The 25,096-nt window shown below is 39.0% G+C and overlaps 1 protein-coding gene across 2 annotated transcripts in view; it reads right to left on the reverse strand.

Moving 5' to 3' along the window:
- Positions 1-337: 337 nt before the first annotated feature.
- Positions 338-25,096, reverse strand: part of LOC145978928 (sodium/potassium/calcium exchanger 4-like) — a 60,149-nt gene continuing 35,390 nt past the window's right edge. The window contains exons 6-9 of one of the 2 annotated variants that reach the window (XM_083111914.1): positions 20,830-20,952; positions 17,911-18,129; positions 17,653-17,754; positions 338-719 (exon numbers count right to left, since the gene is read on the reverse strand). In XM_083111914.1, the coding sequence (XP_082968040.1) occupies positions 391-719; positions 17,653-17,754; positions 17,911-18,129; positions 20,830-20,952 (773 nt within the window). In that variant the 3' untranslated portion in view covers positions 338-390. The remainder of the gene's footprint in view (positions 720-17,652; positions 17,755-17,910; positions 18,130-20,829; positions 20,953-25,096) is intronic. The other variant, XM_083111916.1, reaches the window with a different exon arrangement.

The following is a 25,096-nucleotide window of genomic DNA, read 5'->3' on the forward strand; positions in this document are numbered from 1 at the left end:
TGTTTTCCTTAGCTTCATTTTGCGACAAGTCTTTTTATAGTCAGTTTTTGCATTTTTTGCGATGACACGAATTTGCGGTTGCATCTATATACAGATTTTTTTTGGTCGCACTTCTCTCCAACATCGCCACAGGGAAGGGGTTAAGTCTGCCAGGGGAAAGCAAAATTGGAACATTCGACAAGAATATGAAGACCTTGCTTTACCATACTTTTGCATCCTTCATAAGGGCGTACTTACCTCTCACTGGATAAGCTTGGAATTATATTTCTAATGTAATAATAAGCAATAACTTAAGAATGTAGATTTATTTAAAAATACATATATTATTACATGAGTGCTCTAGAAATACATTAAGTACACACATATGGAAGAAGAAAGTACACGAGGACTTCACCTCTCGCAGGTGGGGAGGTTCACGACGAAGAAGACGTTGAGTTCGATGAGGCAGGCGACGACGAGGAAGGCGGCGTACATGAGGAGGCAGGCGACGCCCACCTTTTTGTCCAGGCGGAAGCGGTTGCAGCAGAAGGTGACGTAGAGTAGCAGCAGCGTCGACAGGAGCGAGAGGGCGCTGTAGTCGAGGCCTCTGGAGTTGATGGCGATGTAGTGGCCCTCTGTCGGCAGGAAGGAGGACTTGATGAGCCACGGGAGGCCCAGGCAAAGGAGGATGTCGAAGGTGTTGGAGCCGATGGAGCTGCTGATGCCCATGGTGCCCATGCCTGTAAGGTATTTAGAATAAGCGGTCAGATCAAACGTCTAAAATCAAGTGACCTCTCCTTGATCTTCCCTTCAAGTCGGGACTTGTCCGTCCCGGCATCAAAGTGTACCCACTTCGTTCGCTCCACTTTATGGCTTCTCTTCTGCCTCTTTCTGTCCCTCTTAAGCGCACGCAACTTATGGCGAATTTCGGGTGGCGAAGAATTTCTGTTCATCGCTCTCAATGGGCGAACACCCCTCGGAAACCGAGAATTTCCCTCACTTTGCCGCGACTCAACATGAATGGCATTTAAAAAGTAATAACCTCCATCCGAATCTTAGAAACTGGAACAAATTTTGCTCAGGATTGGCGAAATGCTGTTCTGTAATCATTTGCAGTCTCAAATACGCGAATGCCTTTGTCATATTAATCGGTGAGCGACGAAGCAAAAGCGAGGTATTTTCTGTGAGGGAGTTACATATAGCATATATAACTCTTAAATATAGTATACAAAGGCATGTAGGGGTTAGTTTTTATTTTCCCCTAGGGTATAAATTCTGAAAGGCAAAAGGGGGATGAGGGAGTTGGTGGGTAGGGTGGGTCGCAAAAATCGATTTTTCGAGTAGCGAATTCTAATTGGGCGCAAAAGTTGCGTATTTTCATGCTAATCAACGGACAAATATTGAAAAAATCATACATTGAATCTTCAGTTCACGCAAGGAGCCTAAAGTTTGGAAAAAATTACAAAAATTACCAAACTTTACCTTTACGCTCAAAATATACAGGTAACGTTTTTTGGCATTTAATAGCGTCCAAGTATTTCATTTTATTTGCGTGATGACAGAAAAAAATATACTTAAAACCCATGCGCTATATTTTGCGTTCGCGCAAGAGGCCTAAAATTTTAGAATTTAGGTGAAAAATTTGGATTTTACCGTTTTACAAACAGACGCACTGTTGTACTTTAAATTATAAGAGGCCAACTTCCTTAATAATTCGTTAATGTGAGTTATTTTATACATTCTATTTTGATAAGAGTACATCATTTTGCAGCTCTTCGCTTATTTAACTTTTTTTTTTTTTAAATGGACCAGAACTCACTACGAGGAGGTGGCTGCAATTCGAGTTCCAACCAAACCCTACCCAACCATCCAACCAAGTAGACTGTGTTAAATTATGTTGACTTAGTCAAGGACGTTGTCTTAAATTCAGATTTTTGATCCAATTTTGGCATTGGGGATCTTGAGAGCAACGTTGCTCTAATGTAGTCATCTCTGTTCTCTTGTCCGCACACTTTTCCTGCAGACTCTGTGACAAGTTTGACGCATCTTTCAACAGCTTGGGTATTGCATGGAAAATTTAAAAAAATCAAACCCAGGCACAACTGACGAAGTGATCTCTGTTGTCAAGCTTTCCATCATTGAAGGGGGCGACAGATTACATTTTGTCCAATCTATCAGTAGTGTATATTGGTTGTTTCAAAATAGTACTTAGTAGGTATGGTTTTTTTTTACCAATTGAATATCACTTTTTGACATATTTTGACAATTTTTTGTCGATGTTTTAGCGTTTAGCGATGTTTTAGTACAAATTTTCACTATACTCATTTTTCCCCCACTCGTACTTGGTAGGTATATCATGATGTTACGTGATACAACTTAACCTATCCTTTTTTTACGATTATTTAATTTTTTTACGATCCTAAGTGATATAACTTAACCTATCATTTTTTTTATTTAGGTACTGTTTGAACGTTATTATTTGAGGATCATATTTTGTAGGTATTTTTTTCATCAATCGAATATAAGTTTTTGACATATTTTGACAATTTTTTGTCGATGTTATAGCGTTTAGCGATGTTTTAGTACAAATTTTCACTGCACTCATTTTTCCCCCACTCGTACTTGGTAGGTATATCACGATGTTACGTGATATAACTTAACCTATCTTTTTTTTTACGATTTTTTTAATTTTCTTACGATCCTAAGTGATATAACTTAACCTATCATTTTTTTTATTTACGCACCGAACTAACCTACAAGGGGGACTCCGTTTGTTTTAATATTTCAGTATTATAAGGTTTTCACAAATTTTATATAACCTAAAATGTGTTGGATGTTGATTTTTAGTATGTGGCAATTTTTTATGAATTTAAAACTGCTCTGTGACCCTCTCGTTCTTCACGTCGTAGGCGAAGGACTTCTCTGCAATCAGGATGACACTGCATAGGGTATCCTCGGGCAAGGCATCGTGGAACTCGCAAACACCCACTCTACAAAAATTCTACTATATGATCTTTCACTGGCTAAGCTAACCTACAAATAGGAATTGGTAGCACTGACTTATAAACCCACTGGGTCTTCTTGGCATGTTTTTTCATGATGTGTTGCCAGGCTATTGGGCATCTTGGCGTATACAATGTATATATTTTTGAGGGGGAGGGGTTATAGCTTTTTATGCTGTACGAATACTAAAAACTTGACAGTGACAACCAACAGAGTAGGTAAACCTACATGCAGAAACTGGCAACACTAGTTTCTGACAGTGAATTTGAAATAAAATATTAAACAAAATACATGAGTAAGCACTGTGATTACAAATAATACCAGTGTTATGCCCCCAACTCCAACTGGGCAACTGGGGGAAATAATTGTACAACAATTTGTACCTAATTGTACAATACTTGTACCTAATTGAGAGAGCCTTCTCGTAACTTACTTCATGCACAATTTATATGATTTTACAACTGTGAAAAGAAAGCATATGTGTTCTGTATGCACATATTCATTCTTATTTTTCGAAGTTGAATGGAAGCACGTGTTTTTTACGCTCTCGTAATACTGACCTTGCCCCAGTGATTTTAAATTGCTTCCATCCGGTTTTTTTTTCTGTGCTATTTCCGCGTGCACGCAACATTCGCTTTCAATAGTTTAATGAAATACAGAAGGAGTGTTAGTTTAGCAGGCTCCGAGTTTTACAATTTATTAAATTAAACAATAATTTATGTAAGAATATACTTGTACTTACCGAACACAAAATAATAAAAGCACATGTGAATCTTTGCGTGCGTTCATGTTATATGACGACTGAGTAAAAAATAATGTTGACTCCCCGAAAGATAAAAGTTCCTGGTTCGACATCAGATGCATGCAAATTTTATGTTTTGCTCTCCAAAATCTTGATTTTTATGTTTGTGCTATTTGTCATACAGCAGAGGAGAAGAGGGGAGAGGGCAGGGGAGGGGGTACTATTAGCGCCATCTATTAGCAAACAATAGAAATAAAAAGTAGCGTCAAACTTTTTCAACACCCAAAAATTTTAAACGTCCTCGCGTAGTAATACGATCTAGCTGAAGATGTTTGAAGGAGTACTCTTAGTCGACGAAGCTAATTGCTAGGGCCCATATATTGCTAAAATGTTCTTTGATTTGCATATTTCTCATACCGCCATATGTTGTTCTAGTTGACTTCTTCCAAAAAAATGCTAATTAGCGAGAGTTAATTAAGCAAGGCAAGTAAAAGAAGCAAATAGGACAATATGTGGTGGCGTGAGAATATGTAAAAATTCGATTCAGAGGTGGATCGAATTAAAATTGGGGGATATTTTGCATTTTTTCCCTATAATGTACAAAACATTTACCGTACATAATCTTTTTTATTTACAACAGTATAAAATAAGAGGAATGTGTGACAATATCTATATTAATTAGGAAAGTATGTTGTATGCTAGGTTAGCTAATTGTGTCTTCTACAGCTTTATTGTATAGACGGTGTTAAAGGCGGAGCTATTGCGGAGCATGCACACTCGTCTGGCCCCCCCTCGAACATCCGGTTATGCTTACAATATTATGGATGTTAATATGAAAGGGCAAAGTGGAGATTCTTTTACAAGGAAATAGGGTGTCAGCTGCGTAGCATATGGTTGTACAGTTTGATTGGGAACAAATTTATTGAATCAAGTATCACTTCGTAGGTTTCCGAAGGACGTAGACAGACGAAACCTGTTGATACAAGCAAAACGAGAAAGGATTGGTACCCGGGAAAGAATATTTGCGATTTGCATTTTGTTACAAGCATGTTGATCGTTTATCTGCGTATTGTGTTGTGGTGAAAAGCAGGCCTTTTAGTGAGGCTTCAAACCGAAGCGACACAGGCCCATTTAGTCTATAAATAAGCATTTACCACTCATGGTAAATCAAGTCTTAGGCGGCACAATACATGCCATTGGGAATCTGAGCGACACGTGCAGCTTGTCGTGCTTCGATTACACACCGAAGCGACAAGCAACAGCCTTTTTACTCTAAATGAAACAATTCATCTTGCATACGAGTACAACAGAGCGAGGCGACACGATGTATTGTACTGAGAAAACAACAGTCCAGTCCAAGCGACACGTGCATTTTCTCGTGGTGAATTGGTTCGAAAGGAAGCTTTCAGACTGCAGCGATACGTCTCTCTTGGAAACCAACATTAAAAAATAAACAACACCTTCCGAACGACAAATTGCAGGTGTCGCTTGTTGCTCGGACTAGACCGTTTTATCAATACCTTGCATTGTGTTGCCCCGGCCTGTTATTTGTGCAAGCGTGACTGATGAATTGTTTGCTTTAGATCGAATGCTTCTGTGTGAAATTCTGATATCACTTGTCGCTTCAGTCTGAAAACTCCCTTGTTGCTTGAAGTAAATTCGTGCGGGTGAAAGTGGCATGCCATATCATAGATTTTTCCTAAATCCCTTATGCAGAAAGGAGACGTTGAAAGCATATATATTTACTAGCATTTGTTATGTGTCATTACAGCTGCAGATTTGTTGGCAAAGATTCACTTAAGCATATTTTATATCATATAATAGTATCATTAGTTTTATAGAATTATCTTTCCCTCACTTTTCTATTTATAAAATAATTTAATATACTGTATAAATGTTCGTCGTACATGATATATTTGTATGTACGTAGTGTGTTATAGAATTGGCGGCCACAAAGATAAGTCATATTTTAATAATCTGTTCTGCAGTTGATCATTCGATGGATTCTAGACGTCCATTTCTTCATAGTAGAATTTTAACAAATGCTTTTCTTGATTATCGTCGCACAATTGATTAAAATAAGCGCCCATTTCTTACTTCGTATGCCGGTGAATTTGCACTGGCAATAATAGGGATTGACTTAAACCGGAAGTTACGGGAGGACCGGGTAAGACCTCACCAATGTTTATGTTTACATTTTTAATACGATTTATAGAGGGAAGATGGAAAAAGAGAGCTCTACGGAAATTGACGCTCTTAACAATATTGTACGCTCGTGAAAATTATATATATAAATAAGATTTAAGCGTATTATCTGCTTTCATGTCAGATTTTCCCAACTTGTGAGCTGTAGTGTTTAGGTGATAAGCGACCTGCTCAAATATGATATTGTTGATAATATTGTACGCCTGTGAAAATTACATATAAATAAGATTTAAGCGTATTATTTGCTTTCATGTCAGATTTTCCCAACCTGTGAGTTGTAGTGTTTAGGTGATAAGCGACTTGTTCAAATATGATATTGTTGACAATATTGTACGCCTGTGAAAATTACATATAAATAAGATTTAAGCGTATTATCTGCTTTCATGTCAGATTTTACCAATTTGTAAGCTGTAGTGTTTAGGTGATAAGCGACCTGCTCAAATATGATATTGTTGACAATATTGTACGTCCGTGAAAATTATATATATAAATAAGATTTAAGCGTATTATTTGCTTTCATGTCAGATTTTGCCAACTTGTGAGTTGTAGTGTTTAGGTGATAAGCGATCTGTTCAAATATGATATTGTTGATAAATATTGTATGCCCGTGAAAATTATATATAAATAAGGCATAAGCGTATTATCTGCTTTCATGTCAGATTTTCCCAACCTGTGAGCTGTAGTGTTTAGGTGACAAGCGACCTGCTCAAATATGATACCCCACCGTTCGGTAGGGACGCTAATGTGGCAATATAGCACGGCGTAGTGCTTGCTTCTTTTATGCAGTGCATGTTCATTGGCTAGCTAGTAACTAGTGTTGCCAACTGTAATAATGAAGCACTATTTCTGTCATGGAAGGGGAAAAGGCAGGTAAAGTGGCGGTGAGTTTTGTTGGATTGGAAGCACCATATTTTTATTTTATACTAAGTATTTGACCGGTTTGACGTTGTGTGCGTGTATTGCGTGTGTGTATGTAAAAGTGTGTGTTTGCTAATGAACGTTAAATTCCATAATGCCTCCAGTTCTGTCGAAGTTGAAATCAAAAACCTTGCATAGCCAAGCTCGGGAAATTTTAAGCAACGTGCACGAGTTCATGAAGGAGGAAGCCAGTCATGGTGTTAGCATCCCAATAAAGCATTTTGGCAAGAGAGCAGCGAACAGCAGCAACAAATTGTTCATATTTCATAATTTTGGAATTATTCAAAATAAATAAATTATGTAGCTCCAACATTATTTCAACTCTGGCTCCGGTACGTGTTCTTGTAGAAATTGCATAGAGGAGGCTGTTATTTTTGCTGCTTAATGCGATACATATTGTTTTCTGTGTTAAAATTGCCATGTTTTGATGGGTGATAAGCCTATTGAAAACTGTGATCGAGCGAGATATTTTTTTGCGCTGAATAGTATTGAAATAGCATAAGAAGTCTTATTATTTATTTTATATTTTGATGTTTTAGTTAGGAATATATTGATTTTCAATTTTCTGTTGCTGCGTAATGACCGGGGGGGGGTCGAAATAGAGCGGCATCTGCCGCTACCTCCCAGGGAGGCAAAATGACTAGCGCCGGCCCTGGTTCATAACAAAAGAAAAAGCCGCGCAGCTTATCGTCTAGTGGCAGTATATGTACTTGTTATTGTTGTGGAAGCCGGCATTTTTTGTAAATGTACAACAAAGGCAACCGACTGTCGCCGATCTCAGAGAGGATATAATAATACTGCTTCAGGAGGAGTGTTATGGTGCAATTGTAGCGGTTTAACACGTTGGCATGTTATTATCTGCCGTTGCAGTTCCATATCAGTGTATACGGGTTTTGGAAGTGAAAAGTTAGAACGCCACCAGTGCATTAATGCAATGAAAAATAATATATATATTTTTTTATTTTGTTTGAAATCACTCAAATAAGGAATCGTATGAAAAAGTCTTTTTTGCAGCATTTTTGGTAATTTTACTTATGTGTTAGTTCATATTTTACGAATTTTTAGTCCATATGTATGTAGCTACATACAAAGTTACTTGTTAGTACATATTAATCCTAGTCCTGGTATAATGCATGACGTTTAAAACTCAACGTTAGATAGACCTGAATTCTCTAATTTTATTGTTGTACGTAACAGCTGTGCATCGACGCACTGCAGCGATTTTTCTATCTACTCCATTAACAACACTACTTCTTTAGTTGTTTCGCGCATCGCACGGCAGAATTATCTGCGCTGGACTCTACCCAGTGCGGCGACCTGTTCACCCAGCGATGCGTCTCTGCTCACGAACTTTTCGAAAGCTGCGTGCTCTAACTTTCTGTCTGCTTCGTGACGTGCATCCAGATCCGTCTGCGTGGTGTTGTAAGCGATGTCGTGATTTTTGCATGCGGCGTCCAACGGATTCACACCCTTGCCCCCCCTCTCTCCAATTTTTTCTCGAGTTTGGTACCCGGTCCGCAGTACTGGTAGCCCGGTAAATACATCTGAAAAGATAACTTGTCACCTTTTGAGAACAGGCGCCTGTACGTGTTCTCGAAAAGTTTGGAACAATCCAAATACCAGCAACTGATGAAACTGTACGATGGTCTGGACATTGCAACGTTCCCCCCCTCGGAAATAAAACCACTCGACGATTGTCGTGAAAATTTAGTCGTTGTGTTCGACGACGCCATCCTGGAAAATCAAAATGAAATTCGCAACTTTTTCACGCAAGGTCGTCACAAAAAAAAATGGATTGCTTCTACCTAGCTCAAACGTTTTCCAAAATTCCAAAACAGTTACTACGCGACAACGCTAATTTCATATGTTTGTTTCGTCAAGATCATACCAACCTCAAGCACGCGTACGATGACTACGTAGGCGGAGACATGAACTACAATCAATTTTCGGAACGCTGCTGCTCTACTTGCTGGAACGGTGACGATTTCGGATTCGCGACGATCGACATGACGAGGAAACCCAACGACGGAAAATACAGAAACAAAATCAACGACTTTCTAAACGTTGCAACGTTGTGAGAAACGACGTATATAAATAAACGACTTTCTAAACGTTGCAACGTTTAGAAAGTCGTTTATTTATATACGTCGTTTCTCACAACGTTGCAACGTTTAGAAAGTCGTTGATTTTGTTTCTGTATTTTCCGTCGTTGGGTTTCCTCGTCATGTCGATCGTCGCGAATCCGAAATCGTCACCGTTCCAGCAAGTAGAGCAGCAGCGTTCCGAAAATTGATTGTAGTTCATGTCTCCGCCTACGTAGTCATCGTACGCGTGCTTGAGGTTGGTATGATCTTGACGAAACAAACATATGAAATTAGCGTTGTCGCGTAGTAACTGTTTTGGAATTTTGGAAAACGTTTGAGCTAGGTAGAAGCAATCCATTTTTTTTTGTGACGACCTTGCGTGAAAAAGTTGCGAATTTCATTTTGATTTTCCAGGATGGCGTCGTCGAACACAACGACTAAATTTTCACGACAATCGTCGAGTGGTTTTATTTCCGAGGGGGGGAACGTTGCAATGTCCAGACCATCGTACAGTTTCATCAGTTGCTGGTATTTGGATTGTTCCAAACTTTTCGAGAACACGTACAGGCGCCTGTTCTCAAAAGGTGACAAGTTATCTTTTCAGATGTATTTACCGGGCTACCAGTACTGCGGACCGGGTACCAAACTCGAGAAAAAATTGGAGAGAGGGGGGGCAAGGGTGTGAATCCGTTGGACGCCGCATGCAAAAATCACAACATCGCTTACAACACCACGCAGACGGATCTGGATGCACGTCACGAAGCAGACAGAAAGTTAGAGCACGCAGCTTTCGAAAAGTTCGTGAGCAGAGACGCATCGCTGGGTGAACAGGTCGCCGCACTGGGTAGAGTCCAGCGCAGATAATTCTGCCGTGCGATGCGCGAAACAACTAAAGAAGTAGTGTTGTTAATGGAGTAGATAGAAAAATCGCTGCAGTGCGTCGATGCACAGCTGTTACGTACAACAATAAAATTAGAGAATTCAGGTCTATCTAACGTTGAGTTTTAAACGTCATGCATTATACCAGGACTAGGATTAATATGTACTAACAAGTAACTTTGTATGTAGCTACATACATATGGACTAAAAATTCGTAAAATATGAACTAACACATAAGTAAAATTACCAAAAATGCTGCAAAAAAGACTTTTTCATACGATTCCTTATTTGAGTGATTTCAAACAAAATAAAAAAATATATATATTATTTTTCATTGCATTAATGCACTGGTGGCGTTCTAACTTTTCACTTCCAAAACCCGTATACACTGATATGGAACTGCAACGGCAGATAATAACATGCCAACGTGTTAAACCGCTACAATTGCACCATAACACTCCTCCTGAAGCAGTATTATTATTTCCTCTCTGAGATCGGCGACAGTCGGTTGCCTTTGTTGTACATTTACAAAAAATGCCGGCTTCCACAACAATAACAAGTACATATACTGCCACTAGACGATAAGCTGCGCGGCTTTTTCTTTTGTTATGAACCAGGGCCGGCGCTAGTCATTTTGCCTCCCTGGGAGGTAGCGGCAGATGCCGCTCTATTTCGACCCCCCCCCCCGGTCATTACGCAGCAACAGAAAATTGAAAATCAATATATTCCTAACTAAAACATCAAAATATAAAATAAATAATAAGACTTCTTATGCTATTTCAATACTATTCAGCGCAAAAAAATATCTCGCTCGATCACAGTTTTCAATAGGCTTATCACCCATCAAAACATGGCAATTTTAACACAGAAAACAATATGTATCGCATTAAGCAGCAAAAATAACAGCCTCCTCTATGCAATTTCTACAAGAACACGTACCGGAGCCAGAGTTGAAATAATGTTGGAGCTACATAATTTATTTATTTTGAATAATTCCAAAATTATGAAATATGAACAATTTGTTGCTGCTGTTCGCTGCTCTCTTGCCAAAATGCTTTATTGGGATGCTAACACCATGACTGGCTTCCTCCTTCATGAACTCGTGCACGTTGCTTAAAATTTCCCGAGCTTGGCTATGCAAGGTTTTTGATTTCAACTTCGACAGAACTGGAGGCATTATGGAATTTAACGTTCATTAGCAAACACACACTTTTACATACACACACGCAATACACGCACACAACGTCAAACCGGTCAAATACTTAGTATAAAATAAAAATATGGTGCTTCCAATCCAACAAAACTCACCGCCACTTTACCTGCCTTTTCCCCTTCCATGACAGAAATAGTGCTTCATTATTACAGTTGGCAACACTAGTTACTAGCTAGCCAATGAACATGCACTGCATAAAAGAAGCAAGCACTACGCCGTGCTATATTGCCACATTAGCGTCCCTACCGAACGGTGGGGTATCATATTTGAGCAGGTCGCTTGTCACCTAAACACTACAGCTCACAGGTTGGGAAAATCTGACATGAAAGCAGATAATACGCTTATGCCTTATTTATATATAATTTTCACGGGCATACAATATTTATCAACAATATCATATTTGAACAGATCGCTTATCACCTAAACACTACAACTCACAAGTTGGCAAAATCTGACATGAAAGCAAATAATACGCTTAAATCTTATTTATATATATAATTTTCACGGACGTACAATATTGTCAACAATATCATATTTGAGCAGGTCGCTTATCACCTAAACACTACAGCTTACAAATTGGTAAAATCTGACATGAAAGCAGATAATACGCTTAAATCTTATTTATATGTAATTTTCACAGGCGTACAATATTGTCAACAATATCATATTTGAACAAGTCGCTTATCACCTAAACACTACAACTCACAGGTTGGGAAAATCTGACATGAAAGCAAATAATACGCTTAAATCTTATTTATATGTAATTTTCACAGGCGTACAATATTATCAACAATATCATATTTGAGCAGGTCGCTTATCACCTAAACACTACAGCTCACAAGTTGGGAAAATCTGACATGAAAGCAGATAATACGCTTAAATCTTATTTATATATATAATTTTCACGAGCGTACAATATTGTTAAGAGCGTCAATTTCCGTAGAGCTCTCTTTTTCCATCTTCCCTCTATAAATCGTATTAAAAATGTAAACATAAACATTGGTGAGGTCTTACCCGGTCCTCCCGTAACTTCCGGTTTAAGTCAATCCCTATTATTGCCAGTGCAAATTCACCGGCATACGAAGTAAGAAATGGGCGCTTATTTTAATCAATTGTGCGACGATAATCAAGAAAAGCATTTGTTAAAATTCTACTATGAAGAAATGGACGTCTAGAATCCATCGAATGATCAACTGCAGAACAGATTATTAAAATATGACTTATCTTTGTGGCCGCCAATTCTATAACACACTACGTACATACAAATATATCATGTACGACGAACATTTATACAGTATATTAAATTATTTTATAAATAGAAAAGTGAGGGAAAGATAATTCTATAAAACTAATGATACTATTATATGATATAAAATATGCTTAAGTGAATCTTTGCCAACAAATCTGCAGCTGTAATGACACATAACAAATGCTAGTAAATATATATGCTTTCAACGTCTCCTTTCTGCATAAGGGATTTAGGAAAAATCTATGATATGGCATGCCACTTTCACCCGCACGAATTTACTTCAAGCAACAAGGGAGTTTTCAGACTGAAGCGACAAGTGATATCAGAATTTCACACAGAAGCATTCGATCTAAAGCAAACAATTCATCAGTCACGCTTGCACAAATAACAGGCCGGGGCAACACAATGCAAGGTATTGATAAAACGGTCTAGTCCGAGCAACAAGCGACACCTGCAATTTGTCGTTCGGAAGGTGTTGTTTATTTTTTAATGTTGGTTTCCAAGAGAGACGTATCGCTGCAGTCTGAAAGCTTCCTTTCGAACCAATTCACCACGAGAAAATGCACGTGTCGCTTGGACTGGACTGTTGTTTTCTCAGTACAATACATCGTGTCGCCTCGCTCTGTTGTACTCGTATGCAAGATGAATTGTTTCATTTAGAGTAAAAAGGCTGTTGCTTGTCGCTTCGGTGTGTAATCGAAGCACGACAAGCTGCACGTGTCGCTCAGATTCCCAATGGCATGTATTGTGCCGCCTAAGACTTGATTTACCATGAGTGGTAAATGCTTATTTATAGACTAAATGGGCCTGTGTCGCTTCGGTTTGAAGCCTCACTAAAAGGCCTGCTTTTCACCACAACACAATACGCAGATAAACGATCAACATGCTTGTAACAAAATGCAAATCGCAAATATTCTTTCCCGGGTACCAATCCTTTCTCGTTTTGCTTGTATCAACAGGTTTCGTCTGTCTACGTCCTTCGGAAACCTACGAAGTGATACTTGATTCAATAAATTTGTTCCCAATCAAACTGTACAACCATATGCTACGCAGCTGACACCCTATTTCCTTGTAAAAGAATCTCCACTTTGCCCTTTCATATTAACATCCATAATATTGTAAGCATAACCGGATGTTCGAGGGGGGGCCAGACGAGTGTGCATGCTCCGCAATAGCTCCGCCTTTAACACCGTCTATACAATAAAGCTGTAGAAGACACAATTAGCTAACCTAGCATACAACATACTTTCCTAATTAATATAGATATTGTCACACATTCCTCTTATTTTATACTGTTGTAAATAAAAAAGATTATGTACGGTAAATGTTTTGTACATTATAGGGAAAAAATGCAAAATATCCCCCAATTTTAATTCGATCCACCTCTGAATCGAATTTTTACATATTCTCACGCCACCACATATTGTCCTATTTGCTTCTTTTACTTGCCTTGCTTAATTAACTCTCGCTAATTAGCATTTTTTTGGAAGAAGTCAACTAGAACAACATATGGCGGTATGAGAAATATGCAAATCAAAGAACATTTTAGCAATATATGGGCCCTAGCAATTAGCTTCGTCGACTAAGAGTACTCCTTCAAACATCTTCAGCTAGATCGTATTACTACGCGAGGACGTTTAAAATTTTTGGGTGTTGAAAAAGTTTGACGCTACTTTTTATTTCTATTGTTTGCTAATAGATGGCGCTAATAGTACCCCCTCCCCTGCCCTCTCCCCTCTTCTCCTCTGCTGTATGACAAATAGCACAAACATAAAAATCAAGATTTTGGAGAGCAAAACATAAAATTTGCATGCATCTGATGTCGAACCAGGAACTTTTATCTTTCGGGGAGTCAACATTATTTTTTACTCAGTCGTCATATAACATGAACGCACGCAAAGATTCACATGTGCTTTTATTATTTTGTGTTCGGTAAGTACAAGTATATTCTTACATAAATTATTGTTTAATTTAATAAATTGTAAAACTCGGAGCCTGCTAAACTAACACTCCTTCTGTATTTCATTAAACTATTGAAAGCGAATGTTGCGTGCACGCGGAAATAGCACAGAAAAAAAAACCGGATGGAAGCAATTTAAAATCACTGGGGCAAGGTCAGTATTACGAGAGCGTAAAAAACACGTGCTTCCATTCAACTTCGAAAAATAAGAATGAATATGTGCATACAGAACACATATGCTTTCTTTTCACAGTTGTAAAATCATATAAATTGTGCATGAAGTAAGTTACGAGAAGGCTCTCTCAATTAGGTACAAGTATTGTACAATTAGGTACAAATTGTTGTACAATTATTTCCCCCAGTTGCCCAGTTGGAGTTGGGGGCATAACACTGGTATTATTTGTAATCACAGTGCTTACTCATGTATTTTGTTTAATATTTTATTTCAAATTCACTGTCAGAAACTAGTGTTGCCAGTTTCTGCATGTAGGTTTACCTACTCTGTTGGTTGTCACTGTCAAGTTTTTAGTATTCGTACAGCATAAAAAGCTATAACCCCTCCCCCTCAAAAATATATACATTGTATACGCCAAGATGCCCAATAGCCTGGCAACACATCATGAAAAAACATGCCAAGAAGACCCAGTGGGTTTATAAGTCAGTGCTACCAATTCCTATTTGTAGGTTAGCTTAGCCAGTGAAAGATCATATAGTAGAATTTTTGTAGAGTGGGTGTTTGCGAGTTCCACGATGCCTTGCCCGAGGATACCCTATGCAGTGTCATCCTGATTGCAGAGAAGTCCTTCGCCTACGACGTGAAGAACGAGAGGGTCACAGAGCAGTTTTAAATTCATAAAAAATTGCCACATACTAAAAATCAACATCCAACACATTTTAGGTTATATAAAATTTGTGAAAACCTTATAATACTGAAATATTAAAACAAACGGAGTCCCCCTTGTAGGTTAGTTCGGTGCGTAAATAAAAAAAATGATAGGTTAAGTTATATCACTTAGGATCGTAAGAAAATTAAAAAAATCGTAAAAAAAAAGATAGGTTAAGTTATATCACGTAACATCGTGATATACCTACCAAGTACGAGTGGGGGAAAAATGAGTGCAGTGAAAATTTGTACTAAAACATCGCTAAACGCTATAACATCGACAAAAAATTGTCAAAATATGTCAAAAACTTATATTCGATTGATGAAAAAAATACCTACAAAATATGATCCTCAAATAATAACGTTCAAACAGTACCTAAATAAAAAAAATGATAGGTTAAGTTATATCACTTAGGATCGTAAAAAAATTAAATAATCGTAAAAAAAGGATAGGTTAAGTTGTATCACGTAACATCATGATATACCTACCAAGTACGAGTGGGGGAAAAATGAGTATAGTGAAAATTTGTACTAAAACATCGCTAAACGCTAAAACATCGACAAAAAATTGTCAAAATATGTCAAAAAGTGATATTCAATTGGTAAAAAAAACCATACCTACTAAGTACTATTTTGAAACAACCAATATACACTACTTCTATCAGCTCAAAGTAGTCCGTGGCATCAAAATTTATTGAGGGAGTCGTAAAAGTTCTAACACACTTCCCCTTCGGATTTCGAGTTCTTGCCTTTAGTACCCTCGTATGTGTTGTGTCTCATCCACCATCATAGCCAACAACATGTTCTCTAGGTGACAGAAGAACGCGTTTCTCTCAATCACAGGATCGATGATTCTTTTAATGTCATCTGGCAAATGTCTCGTTGTTTGAACAACCTTAAAGATATGTTTAGGACCATATTTCACTGACCGATATCTCTTAATGTCGAACCAGACGGGAGCATATGTCTTCACAATGTAGTTTACAAGCATCTTGAGTTCGTTTGTAGGACTTGTTTGGATATGAACAACCGTAAGACCCGGTTTGCACATGTCAGCCATCGGGAGTGACCGAGAGGTCCAGGATCTCTTACAGCCAGATCTGGAGCACATTGTCCTGTCTGGATTGGTCTGACAATATCCAGAAGGTACTGTAGGTCTTTACTATGATCAGTTTTATTTACATTGATTTCATCTAATTCAATTCCTTCGAAATTTACAACGGGTAATTTCTCACAATCAGGCAGGTGTTTGTCGATTTTCCCAGAGAATGACGCGGGTCCCTTCGTCTCTCCGTCCAAGTATTCAAATAAATGTCTGAAGGTAGCTCGTTGAAGTGAAATAAGCAAATGAACCACTGAAATGGGCGCTGAATTTTAACCTCTATGTTGCGGATAACACCATTTTGCACCTTGTGTTTTGTTGCTGTGCCATCACAAGCAATCGCTTCCAGATCATTAATGTCAATATCATTATCTTCCAGGTACTTAAGGATGCACTTGGGTATTTCACTACCAGTTCAACTTGCCGATGTGACCTGCCCGACACATTGCCCACCGGCTCACCAATCACGCCAATGTGCTCCTCTTTCCTTACTGTTGGGTATATTTTAGTTCCTATTTTCTCTTGATAGATAGCATTATCTTTTCTACCATCAAAGTATATTCCCTTTGTTACTATGGGCTGGTCAATATTGTGTCCTATAGCCTGTCGTGTCTTCTGTTTCTCTCTCCATATCTTGCTTTTATCGATCACTAGCAGCAACGTATCTATTTCAGATATCATTCCAAGATCATGCAAAACGTTGGATGCAACAGCAGCTGCAGCTGTTGCTCTATCAGAAACACCAAATCTATCACTAACTAAAACAGTAGACTTTAATTTCAACCTCACTTGAGATGTAGAAGGAACTGAAAACAAATAAATTTCACTTCTTCTTAAAATACTGCGTATATTTGTAAAGTGGCAAAACCCCGATTTTTTACGAAAGCTCGAAAATTTTAGCCCGAAACTCAAAATGAAGCGTGTGATTTTTTAAATATTTTTTCTGTCATCAGCCAACTAAAATGAAGTACTTAGATGCTATTAAAAGCCAAAAAACGTTACCTGTATATTTTGAGCGTAAAGGTAACATTTGGTGTTTTTGTAATTTTTTCCAACTTTAGGCCCTTTGCGCGAACTGAAGATCTAATGTATGATTTTCTTCAATATTTTCCCGTTGATTAGCATGCAAATACGCAACTTTTGAGCCCTATTAGAATTCGATACTCGAAAAATCGATTTTTTTCGACCCACCCTATTGGTGTGGTCTTCACACCCCAACCCTCCTCTGACGTCGTCAATGCTGATTATTAAATGAGGCCTAGTCAACTTCTTTCAAATAATATTTTATTTTTATTTTTAAATGAAACCCTTCAAAAAACTTCCGTGGAAGCAATATATGGCGAGGAACCCTCTGCTTTGTTGTAGACTAATGATTACTGATTTAGGAATGATGAAAAGAAATCGGTCGAATAAGACGATGATTAGAAGAATTTACCTTGTTTTGATACAATGACACTTGATACAGCTTCAGGTATACTCGTTCCCGCTGCCAAGAAGGTGAGTCCCATGACGGAATCTGGAATCCCCAGGGTGTCTCCTGCAAAGGAAGAACATGTTCCATGAACCGCCCTGCCTCAATTCCGTCTCCCAAGGAGATAGACTCCCTATTAGGTAGACTTGCTTTAACATGTTACTTTATTACAAGTAATTGGAATGATTGAAATGCACTTTCAAGTGAAGATGCACTTCTTACCTATGACAGTGATCATCCAGGTGACGAGGTAGGACGCCCCTCCGATCCAGATGACGCACATGATGAAGGTGACTGGGTAGAACCTCCTCAGCCGCTCCTTCCTGCAGTCGGGGATCGTGAGGAAGAGCAGGAGGTTGAGGGGCCAGATGAGCAGCCAGTAGAGTTGCTTCAAGAAACCCTCCTTCGGCATACTGCACAGGACGTTCACGTGGGGTTCGCCTGCAACAACATGGGGTAAACTTTGAAAATTCTATATGAAAGTATACGTACAATTCTGTGGACATACCAACTACATAACTTATAACCATGTGACGCTTTCCATGGTAGGAGGGGCGAAAATTCGTAACCCACACGGTGCTAGATTTCCTACTGGAATGCTTTTGTTGACGCTGGACTTACTACCGGGCTTGAAATGATGGCTGTCAGACTGGCCTTGCCGACTGGACCACTAATTTCCACTAACTTCTCTGCTTGATGCCGTGATAATAACCAATCAGAGCGAATTTGTAAATGTAAAGGTAATCTGCGAATTTGGCAAGAAAAAATGGCTTTGTGCCTATGGTTTGGTTGTGCAAATTCTTTGGTTGTTGCTCGATAAAAAATAAACTAACAGAAATGACATACATTTGTGCTTATTGATATTAGGAATTAATGCATAGCAATGAGATTATTTTTACCAGTCTATTAAATGTTTTACACATTTAGTTGAACAAAAATATTTTTATGAATTAATCCTGTAAATCTCATGTATGAAAACATATCGGAGATTATTAAGATCATATTGAGGACACCTTGAGTACCATTTGTTTTTCTTAGCTTGTCTGCTCTGCGCAATGCCTTGTGAAGACAAAAGACTATCAACAAGTACAAAACGTGTGAGGTGAAAAGTAACAGTGAGTACCATACCACTAGTCCAAGCAGAAGCAGAAACTGTAGCAGGAAATCTAGCCTCGTTTGATTCAGATTTTAGTTTGTATTACACGTACAACCTTGCATTATGATCGTACAATAGAAGTAAATGGATTCGGAACGACTACATCAGCTTCCAGCTCGGAGATCAGGGGTGCCTAAAGCATATCACCCAATGAGACGCTGGTAAACGCAGAGAAACGCGGCAACAGAACTTCTGTTGTCTGCTTCTATTGAAGTCAAATGATGTAACGCCCACTACAGGGAAACGCGCGGTGCAGGTTTCTAGGGTGGAAATTTTCCGTTGGCCGCTTCTGCAAATACCCTCTCGTGTAATTCCGCGTCTCTTCGTTTAGCTCCGGCAAGCGTCGTATGATCGTGGAAACCGAACGTGGAAAATGTTCCGAAGTTCGGCGCGTGACGGCGTGGAACATAGCGGACTACCCCCGGAAAGGAACATGGAATTTTCCACTCGAAGGTTCGTGGTGGCGCGTTTCCGGCGTCTTTGTGGGGATGCAACACTGCAAGGTGATGCATGTTATAGCATGTTGACTCTTCTCCCTTCATCTTATTCTATACTAATACTTTGACCTTGGAAGACATGACAATCGTCTTCGAGGGGCTGTGCGAACGAGCGGGTTGCAATATCAGTTGCGACGTAAACTGCTTCGACTGCCTCAAGGAAACCGAGCCTTGCTTGGTGCCCTATTTGAGCACAATGAGCCTAGCTCATTCAACCGCTTTTTTCCACGGAAGGAAAGTGGAAGGAAACTTATGCACTTTCAGTTCTTTTCGTTTGTTTCTTGCCGTTTTTGTTGGTCGGAAGAAGTCATACATATTTGAATCTTAGTGGTCAAATTTGTTTTGAAAAATATATGGTGTACGAGATCACGAGTGATCTCTTAAGACCTTTTTACTGCTTTCGTGTTCGAAGGTGCAAAGCTCTTCATTTCTATGTGTTCATTCCTAGACTTGTTAACGCGTCTGAATATTTGGTAAAACGCAGCAATTAATTATCACTTAATCAGAATGACCTCTGTTCAAATTGTATTATTATTTAGCGTTGTTTTTCTGCCACTTCTGATTAACCGTGAGGATCAGAATGAGTGATAAGAACATTTGGTGACGGCACAGTCCACACCGGGACTCGAACCCGGGGACTTTGGTGGCGACATCGATAGTCGCCATATCTATATTTCAAGGTCATTTCAAAAAAACTAAATGTGTAGACGCACCAAATTGCATAGAGGTTATGTTGTGATATTGTAGCGAATTGTGTTTACAGATCTCCTGCTTTAGGCAGCTACGTGCGACAAATGACAAGCGACAGGCGACATGTTTATCTTTAGCGACACGGGCATGTCCAGTCTACTTGAAAAACCATTGACTGGGCATGCGCGACGAACAGACCAAGTCGTCACGATCCACGATATTGAGGCCGTGTCCGAAAGTTGCAAGACCGTACTTAAAACGGTTCAGTCTCGAAGTCTTGAGCAGGACGAAGCTGAAATCTTTCGAAATTCACTTCGACTGCAGCGCCAAATATGATCGGTAGATAAAACTAAAAATACATTGTTCTTCCCGCGTTTTAAACACTTGTTTTTCACCATAGAAATCACACAGCATTTTAAAAAGTTCTTGTACTTACATTTCCACACATTAGAAGAACTACAACCAATATTTCGACTTCCACCATTTCAAACAAAAGAACAACGAGTGTAGAAATCTAGTAAAGAAGACTACAATCTATTGGTCGTGTACTTGGAGCTTTAGAACTACACTAGGTGACGTCATTTCCGACAAGGCCATACTTCAAGACTGCTTTTGGGCCTTTCGAGATAACAGCGCAGCCCGAGAGATGCACAAGCAACAAGCAATGTTTGAAAAGTTGCATTTAATTTTGAAAGTTGATTTCCAAATGAGGCGTGTCGCTTGTCACTTCGGTCTGAAAGAAAAACGAGAAGAAACAGTGGAAAATCACCTGTTCGTTTATTGTAATCGTTGCTTTACCTGAAGAGGAATTGTTATCACCAGAATCTTTTCTCGACCTAATCGACTCATACGACCTTTCGATTTCTTCCTGAGTTGCTTGCTCTGAAGCCGACACCGAACTCGGAGGCGAATCGGGAGTCCCTGCAAGTAGAACGAGGCAGCCAATCAGAATCAAGGATAGAGAAAGAGGCAGCCAATAAGAATGAAGGATAAAGAAGGAGGCACTGCCGAGATGACAGCCAATCACCTTGTTCAAGTTTTAACAATTTGTCAAATGTTAGCGCACTATACGCCCAGAGCAAGAATAGAATTCGTCCTCCGCCTGTCTCTTGATGTATGCAAATGTTATTATTCTGGCTGTAACATTTAATATTCGCTTGCTAACTGCAAACTCTCGACCCTGTAAGGAAGTAATAGCAAAGGTTATAACAATAGAAACCAATGATAACACAGGAATTTTTTAATTCACGATTTGCATTATAGAAGAATAAAAGTCATTTGGAAAAATATTAGTACCGTATTTTGTAAAATAATGTAGTAACTGTGCACCATATAAAAAAATAGTTATACAACAAAAACGCATATCCTTACGCGCCTCCTCGATAGCTCAGTGGTTATGTCGTCGTCTCGCAATGAAGGTATCTCAGCTTCGATACCCGGTGGAGACTCACAGTGGTTCGGATCTCACTTTAAACTGTAGGTCCTGTCATGATTAGGCTATTTGTACATAAAAAAAGCTCAAACTTATCTCTCGAGTGATTTTCAAGTTATTTGAATAAAATATCTATAGATATCTATAGATACAAAATAATGTATGTCCGAAACATAACTATAAAGACAGGCTCGCTCTCCTGAACAGATTGAACAATATAGAGCTTTCTTTTCAGACCGACAATATTAATTTAATAGCGCGCTAATATTTCCACGGCGCGCCGCGTCGTTTACTATTTTCCGAAGTATTTTTCCCTTTTCCATTAGGTGTCAATATCCTTGACTTCGTTTCGTTGAGTCCTATTCGGTCCATTAGTAGCCAATCGCAAAGCCCAATGATATTGATATCGAATGCAAAAGGCTAGAAATAAGTCTATGTTGAAATATTTTTATCAACTTAATTCTAAGGACGGCTTCCTATTTGCAAATACGATTTTTTTGGGGGAAAAAGGAGATTTTTATTTAGGACACAAAAAATCAGGTTACAAAATGATTAAATAACACGTAGTTCACAATATTACAACAGGTGGCTCTGTCAGCTGCTGTTTGGTGTCGTACTCTTGCGTGATTCTCTCGAACTACTCCCGTGCAACTTTCTTCACGAGATGAGTATGCCACCATCAACATGAGCGAGACATACCTAAACACGTCATTACTACGTTAGGGACAATCAAAGGGTCCCGAGTTCCTTCCCTAGTGTAAACACATAGTGGTTCGGATCCTACTTTAAAGTATAGGTCCTGTCTACGCAGTGGCGTGCCCAGGAATTTTGAAAGGGAGGGATTACGTATACTTTGTTTTAGTAGCCAGCTCTAATTTTACCACCCTTCCCTGCCTTTCACGTTCTTTTTATAGTAATACTGGGGCAAAAGAGGGGGTTATGACTCCCACCAACCCGCCCACTGTGTCTACGTTAGCCTTGAACTAACTATCTTAGCCAGGTCAGGTTTGATCCGTGATGTAGCTCGCCATTTGACACCTGGAGGCAAAACCTTCTATTCAAGTATACCAGTGTATTGGCTAGCTAATTCACGTTGGACATATGAAGATACTTCATTCCTGCCACCTACGAACCAGTGCAGCGTGCTTGCACATATCCCTTGAGCGAAACGAGCATTTATAACTCTAGAGAGAACGAGGCAGATCACGTCACGCAGGAGACGAAACGTCACCATCTCGATACCACCCTTAGTCGATCTCCGTGGTGGAGTGGTTAGCGTAACACGATATGAAGCCAGAGGTCCCAGTTTCGAACTCTGATCAATGCATTGATGTATCATTGCGTTTGTCCCTATTTATTTCATCATTTCTCATCACCAGGATTAATCCAACAAATAGAAAAGCGATCTGAAGTAATCTAAATAGAAATAAAGAAATATACCGTCTTCATTATATCTTGCTAGGAAAGCTCTAAAACGCGGTTATCATGTAAACCTATCAGTGGCGGTTGGTTCCTGTTGAAAACGTGTGCCGAAAACATCTGTGGTTGAACCGCTCACTTGCCGCTTTCCAATCGCCAGTTCAGAAGAGCTTGACATAATCTGCTACCAGCTGCCTTCCCCACGAGATTCAACTAAGTATTCCTGCGCGACTGGCAGAACTTTGCTGTTGACAAGATCTCTTTCTTAGGAGAAACTGCATAGCGTTTGTGGACGGAGCGTCTACATATGAACAAAATATCGATAGAATTTTAATTTATTTAGCCGAAATTTTGAAAACTTTCTTCCAAATTGAATTTGCATGCTACATTAGGTTGTAGCAGGACAGCACGTATATAGTTGATGTTTATTATCAACCACGTGCTTCAGTAAAACTATCTATATATTAATAATCCGTCCCAGGTGACAAGATTTTGATAAAGAACATATTGCACAGCTCAATCGTATTTTGAATTCCATTTTGAAATTCCTCGAGTTCAGCGCCCAAGCCTTGAAAATAATAAATATTATTTTCCTGTTCTTAAGTCAATACAACATTGAAAATTCTCGTCATGCAAAAGCGCTTAGAGAAAATATCAAGATGTACAACAAGTTCGGCAATTTCTACATATTACATTTTGTTATTTACCATCGCTTTCATTCCACTTTGACTCGCGACCATAAGGTTGAATCATGTATTTTTTATTTTTGTTTACGTGTTCGCAATTCCTCGGATACTTCCGTTAATAATTGGTGCATGGAAAAGCATGACTGCATTTTGGAAATATCGAACCCTATACATAATACAAGTTGAATTCATTTTGTTATTTATTATTTTATATTGTTGGTAGAAAATATGTTTGGAAAAGTTTTCTTGCAGTGCGATAATTGCTCAATTTGCATAATTACATAGTATTTGCACGAATTGGTATGTTGTTCATCATATGGTCCCTAATCTTCTAAGGTCTGCACTGACTTATGAAGACTTCGGGTTTCTGTTGTAAAATAGTCATAGGACAACCGCTCTCTCCACTCCTTCAGTTATTGCACAACTTTTTGAATCGCCTGGAGGAGTGAACTAATAAATTACAAACAGGCAATACGTAAATATTTGGCAGGGTGTTCCTTATATTTCAGAACTGGACAACAAATTGGACTCCTTAGACACGTTTACAAATTTTCATAATTCTATACCGGGTGTACACAAATGAATATCGGAGTTTTAAACTTATATATTTTTTATGCTATACACATTTCAAATATGAACCATATAATGAAAGAGTAACTCACCAAATTTCGATTCTACGCATGCACAAAATTTGTTTCCTAACTCTGCCGCTTGGCGGAGTCAATCGTAAAGATTGCGACTTCCAGCGTAAGTATTTTTGTGTGTTGGAACTCGCAAGGTCTAATTCAGTTGTTACAGTTCAACGGGCGTATCGGCGAATTGACCCCCCCGTCTGACAACATTCGTAGGTGGTATAACCAGTTTAAGACGACAGGATGCTTTTGTAAAGGTAAAAGTTCCGGAAGGCCGCGTGTATCAGAACGGCTTTCACTCGCAGTCCTAGAAAATCTGTGCGGCGGGCGAGTCAAGAAATGGCAATGCCAACAATAACAGTGTGGAAAGTGTTAAGGAAAATACTCCAAATGAGACCGTACCGTCTGCAGCTGTTGCATGCTTCCCCCCAGAAAGGTAGAACATTCTCCCCGCCCCACCCCCTTTATGCCGAATCATTTACTCAAATTATTTTGGTCAGACAGAACTTGCGGAACAATATAATACGGACATATTTATGCAATATATGCTTTCTTTAGGTACTTCCGGCTGACTTTCATGTTTGCTAACATAAAACATGCAAAGCTGCTCAGGCTTACTGCTATTGTTAGTGTACTGAACCTTATTCTTAACAGTTTGTCTGATTGACTAACCTTGTATTTATGCAAACAGCACGCCCTCCTTCCAAATCGATCCACAGCCGCGATCACCCATAGGTAGGTAGAAAAATCGTGCATAATAACCATAACTAAAAATCAATAACAAGTCAAACAAAGAAACGATCCCCCCATTTTTGTGTGAAGATATATACCGGGTGTTTCATAAATAATTGAGGGGTTACAAAAATTTGTTTACGAAGGAGGAACTCGAACAGTTT

The sequence above is a fragment of the Lepisma saccharinum genome, chromosome 25 (genome assembly GCF_977018435.1).
Source record: "Lepisma saccharinum chromosome 25, izLepSacc3.1, whole genome shotgun sequence".
In the NCBI taxonomy this organism is placed as follows: domain Eukaryota; kingdom Metazoa; phylum Arthropoda; class Insecta; order Zygentoma; family Lepismatidae; genus Lepisma; species Lepisma saccharinum.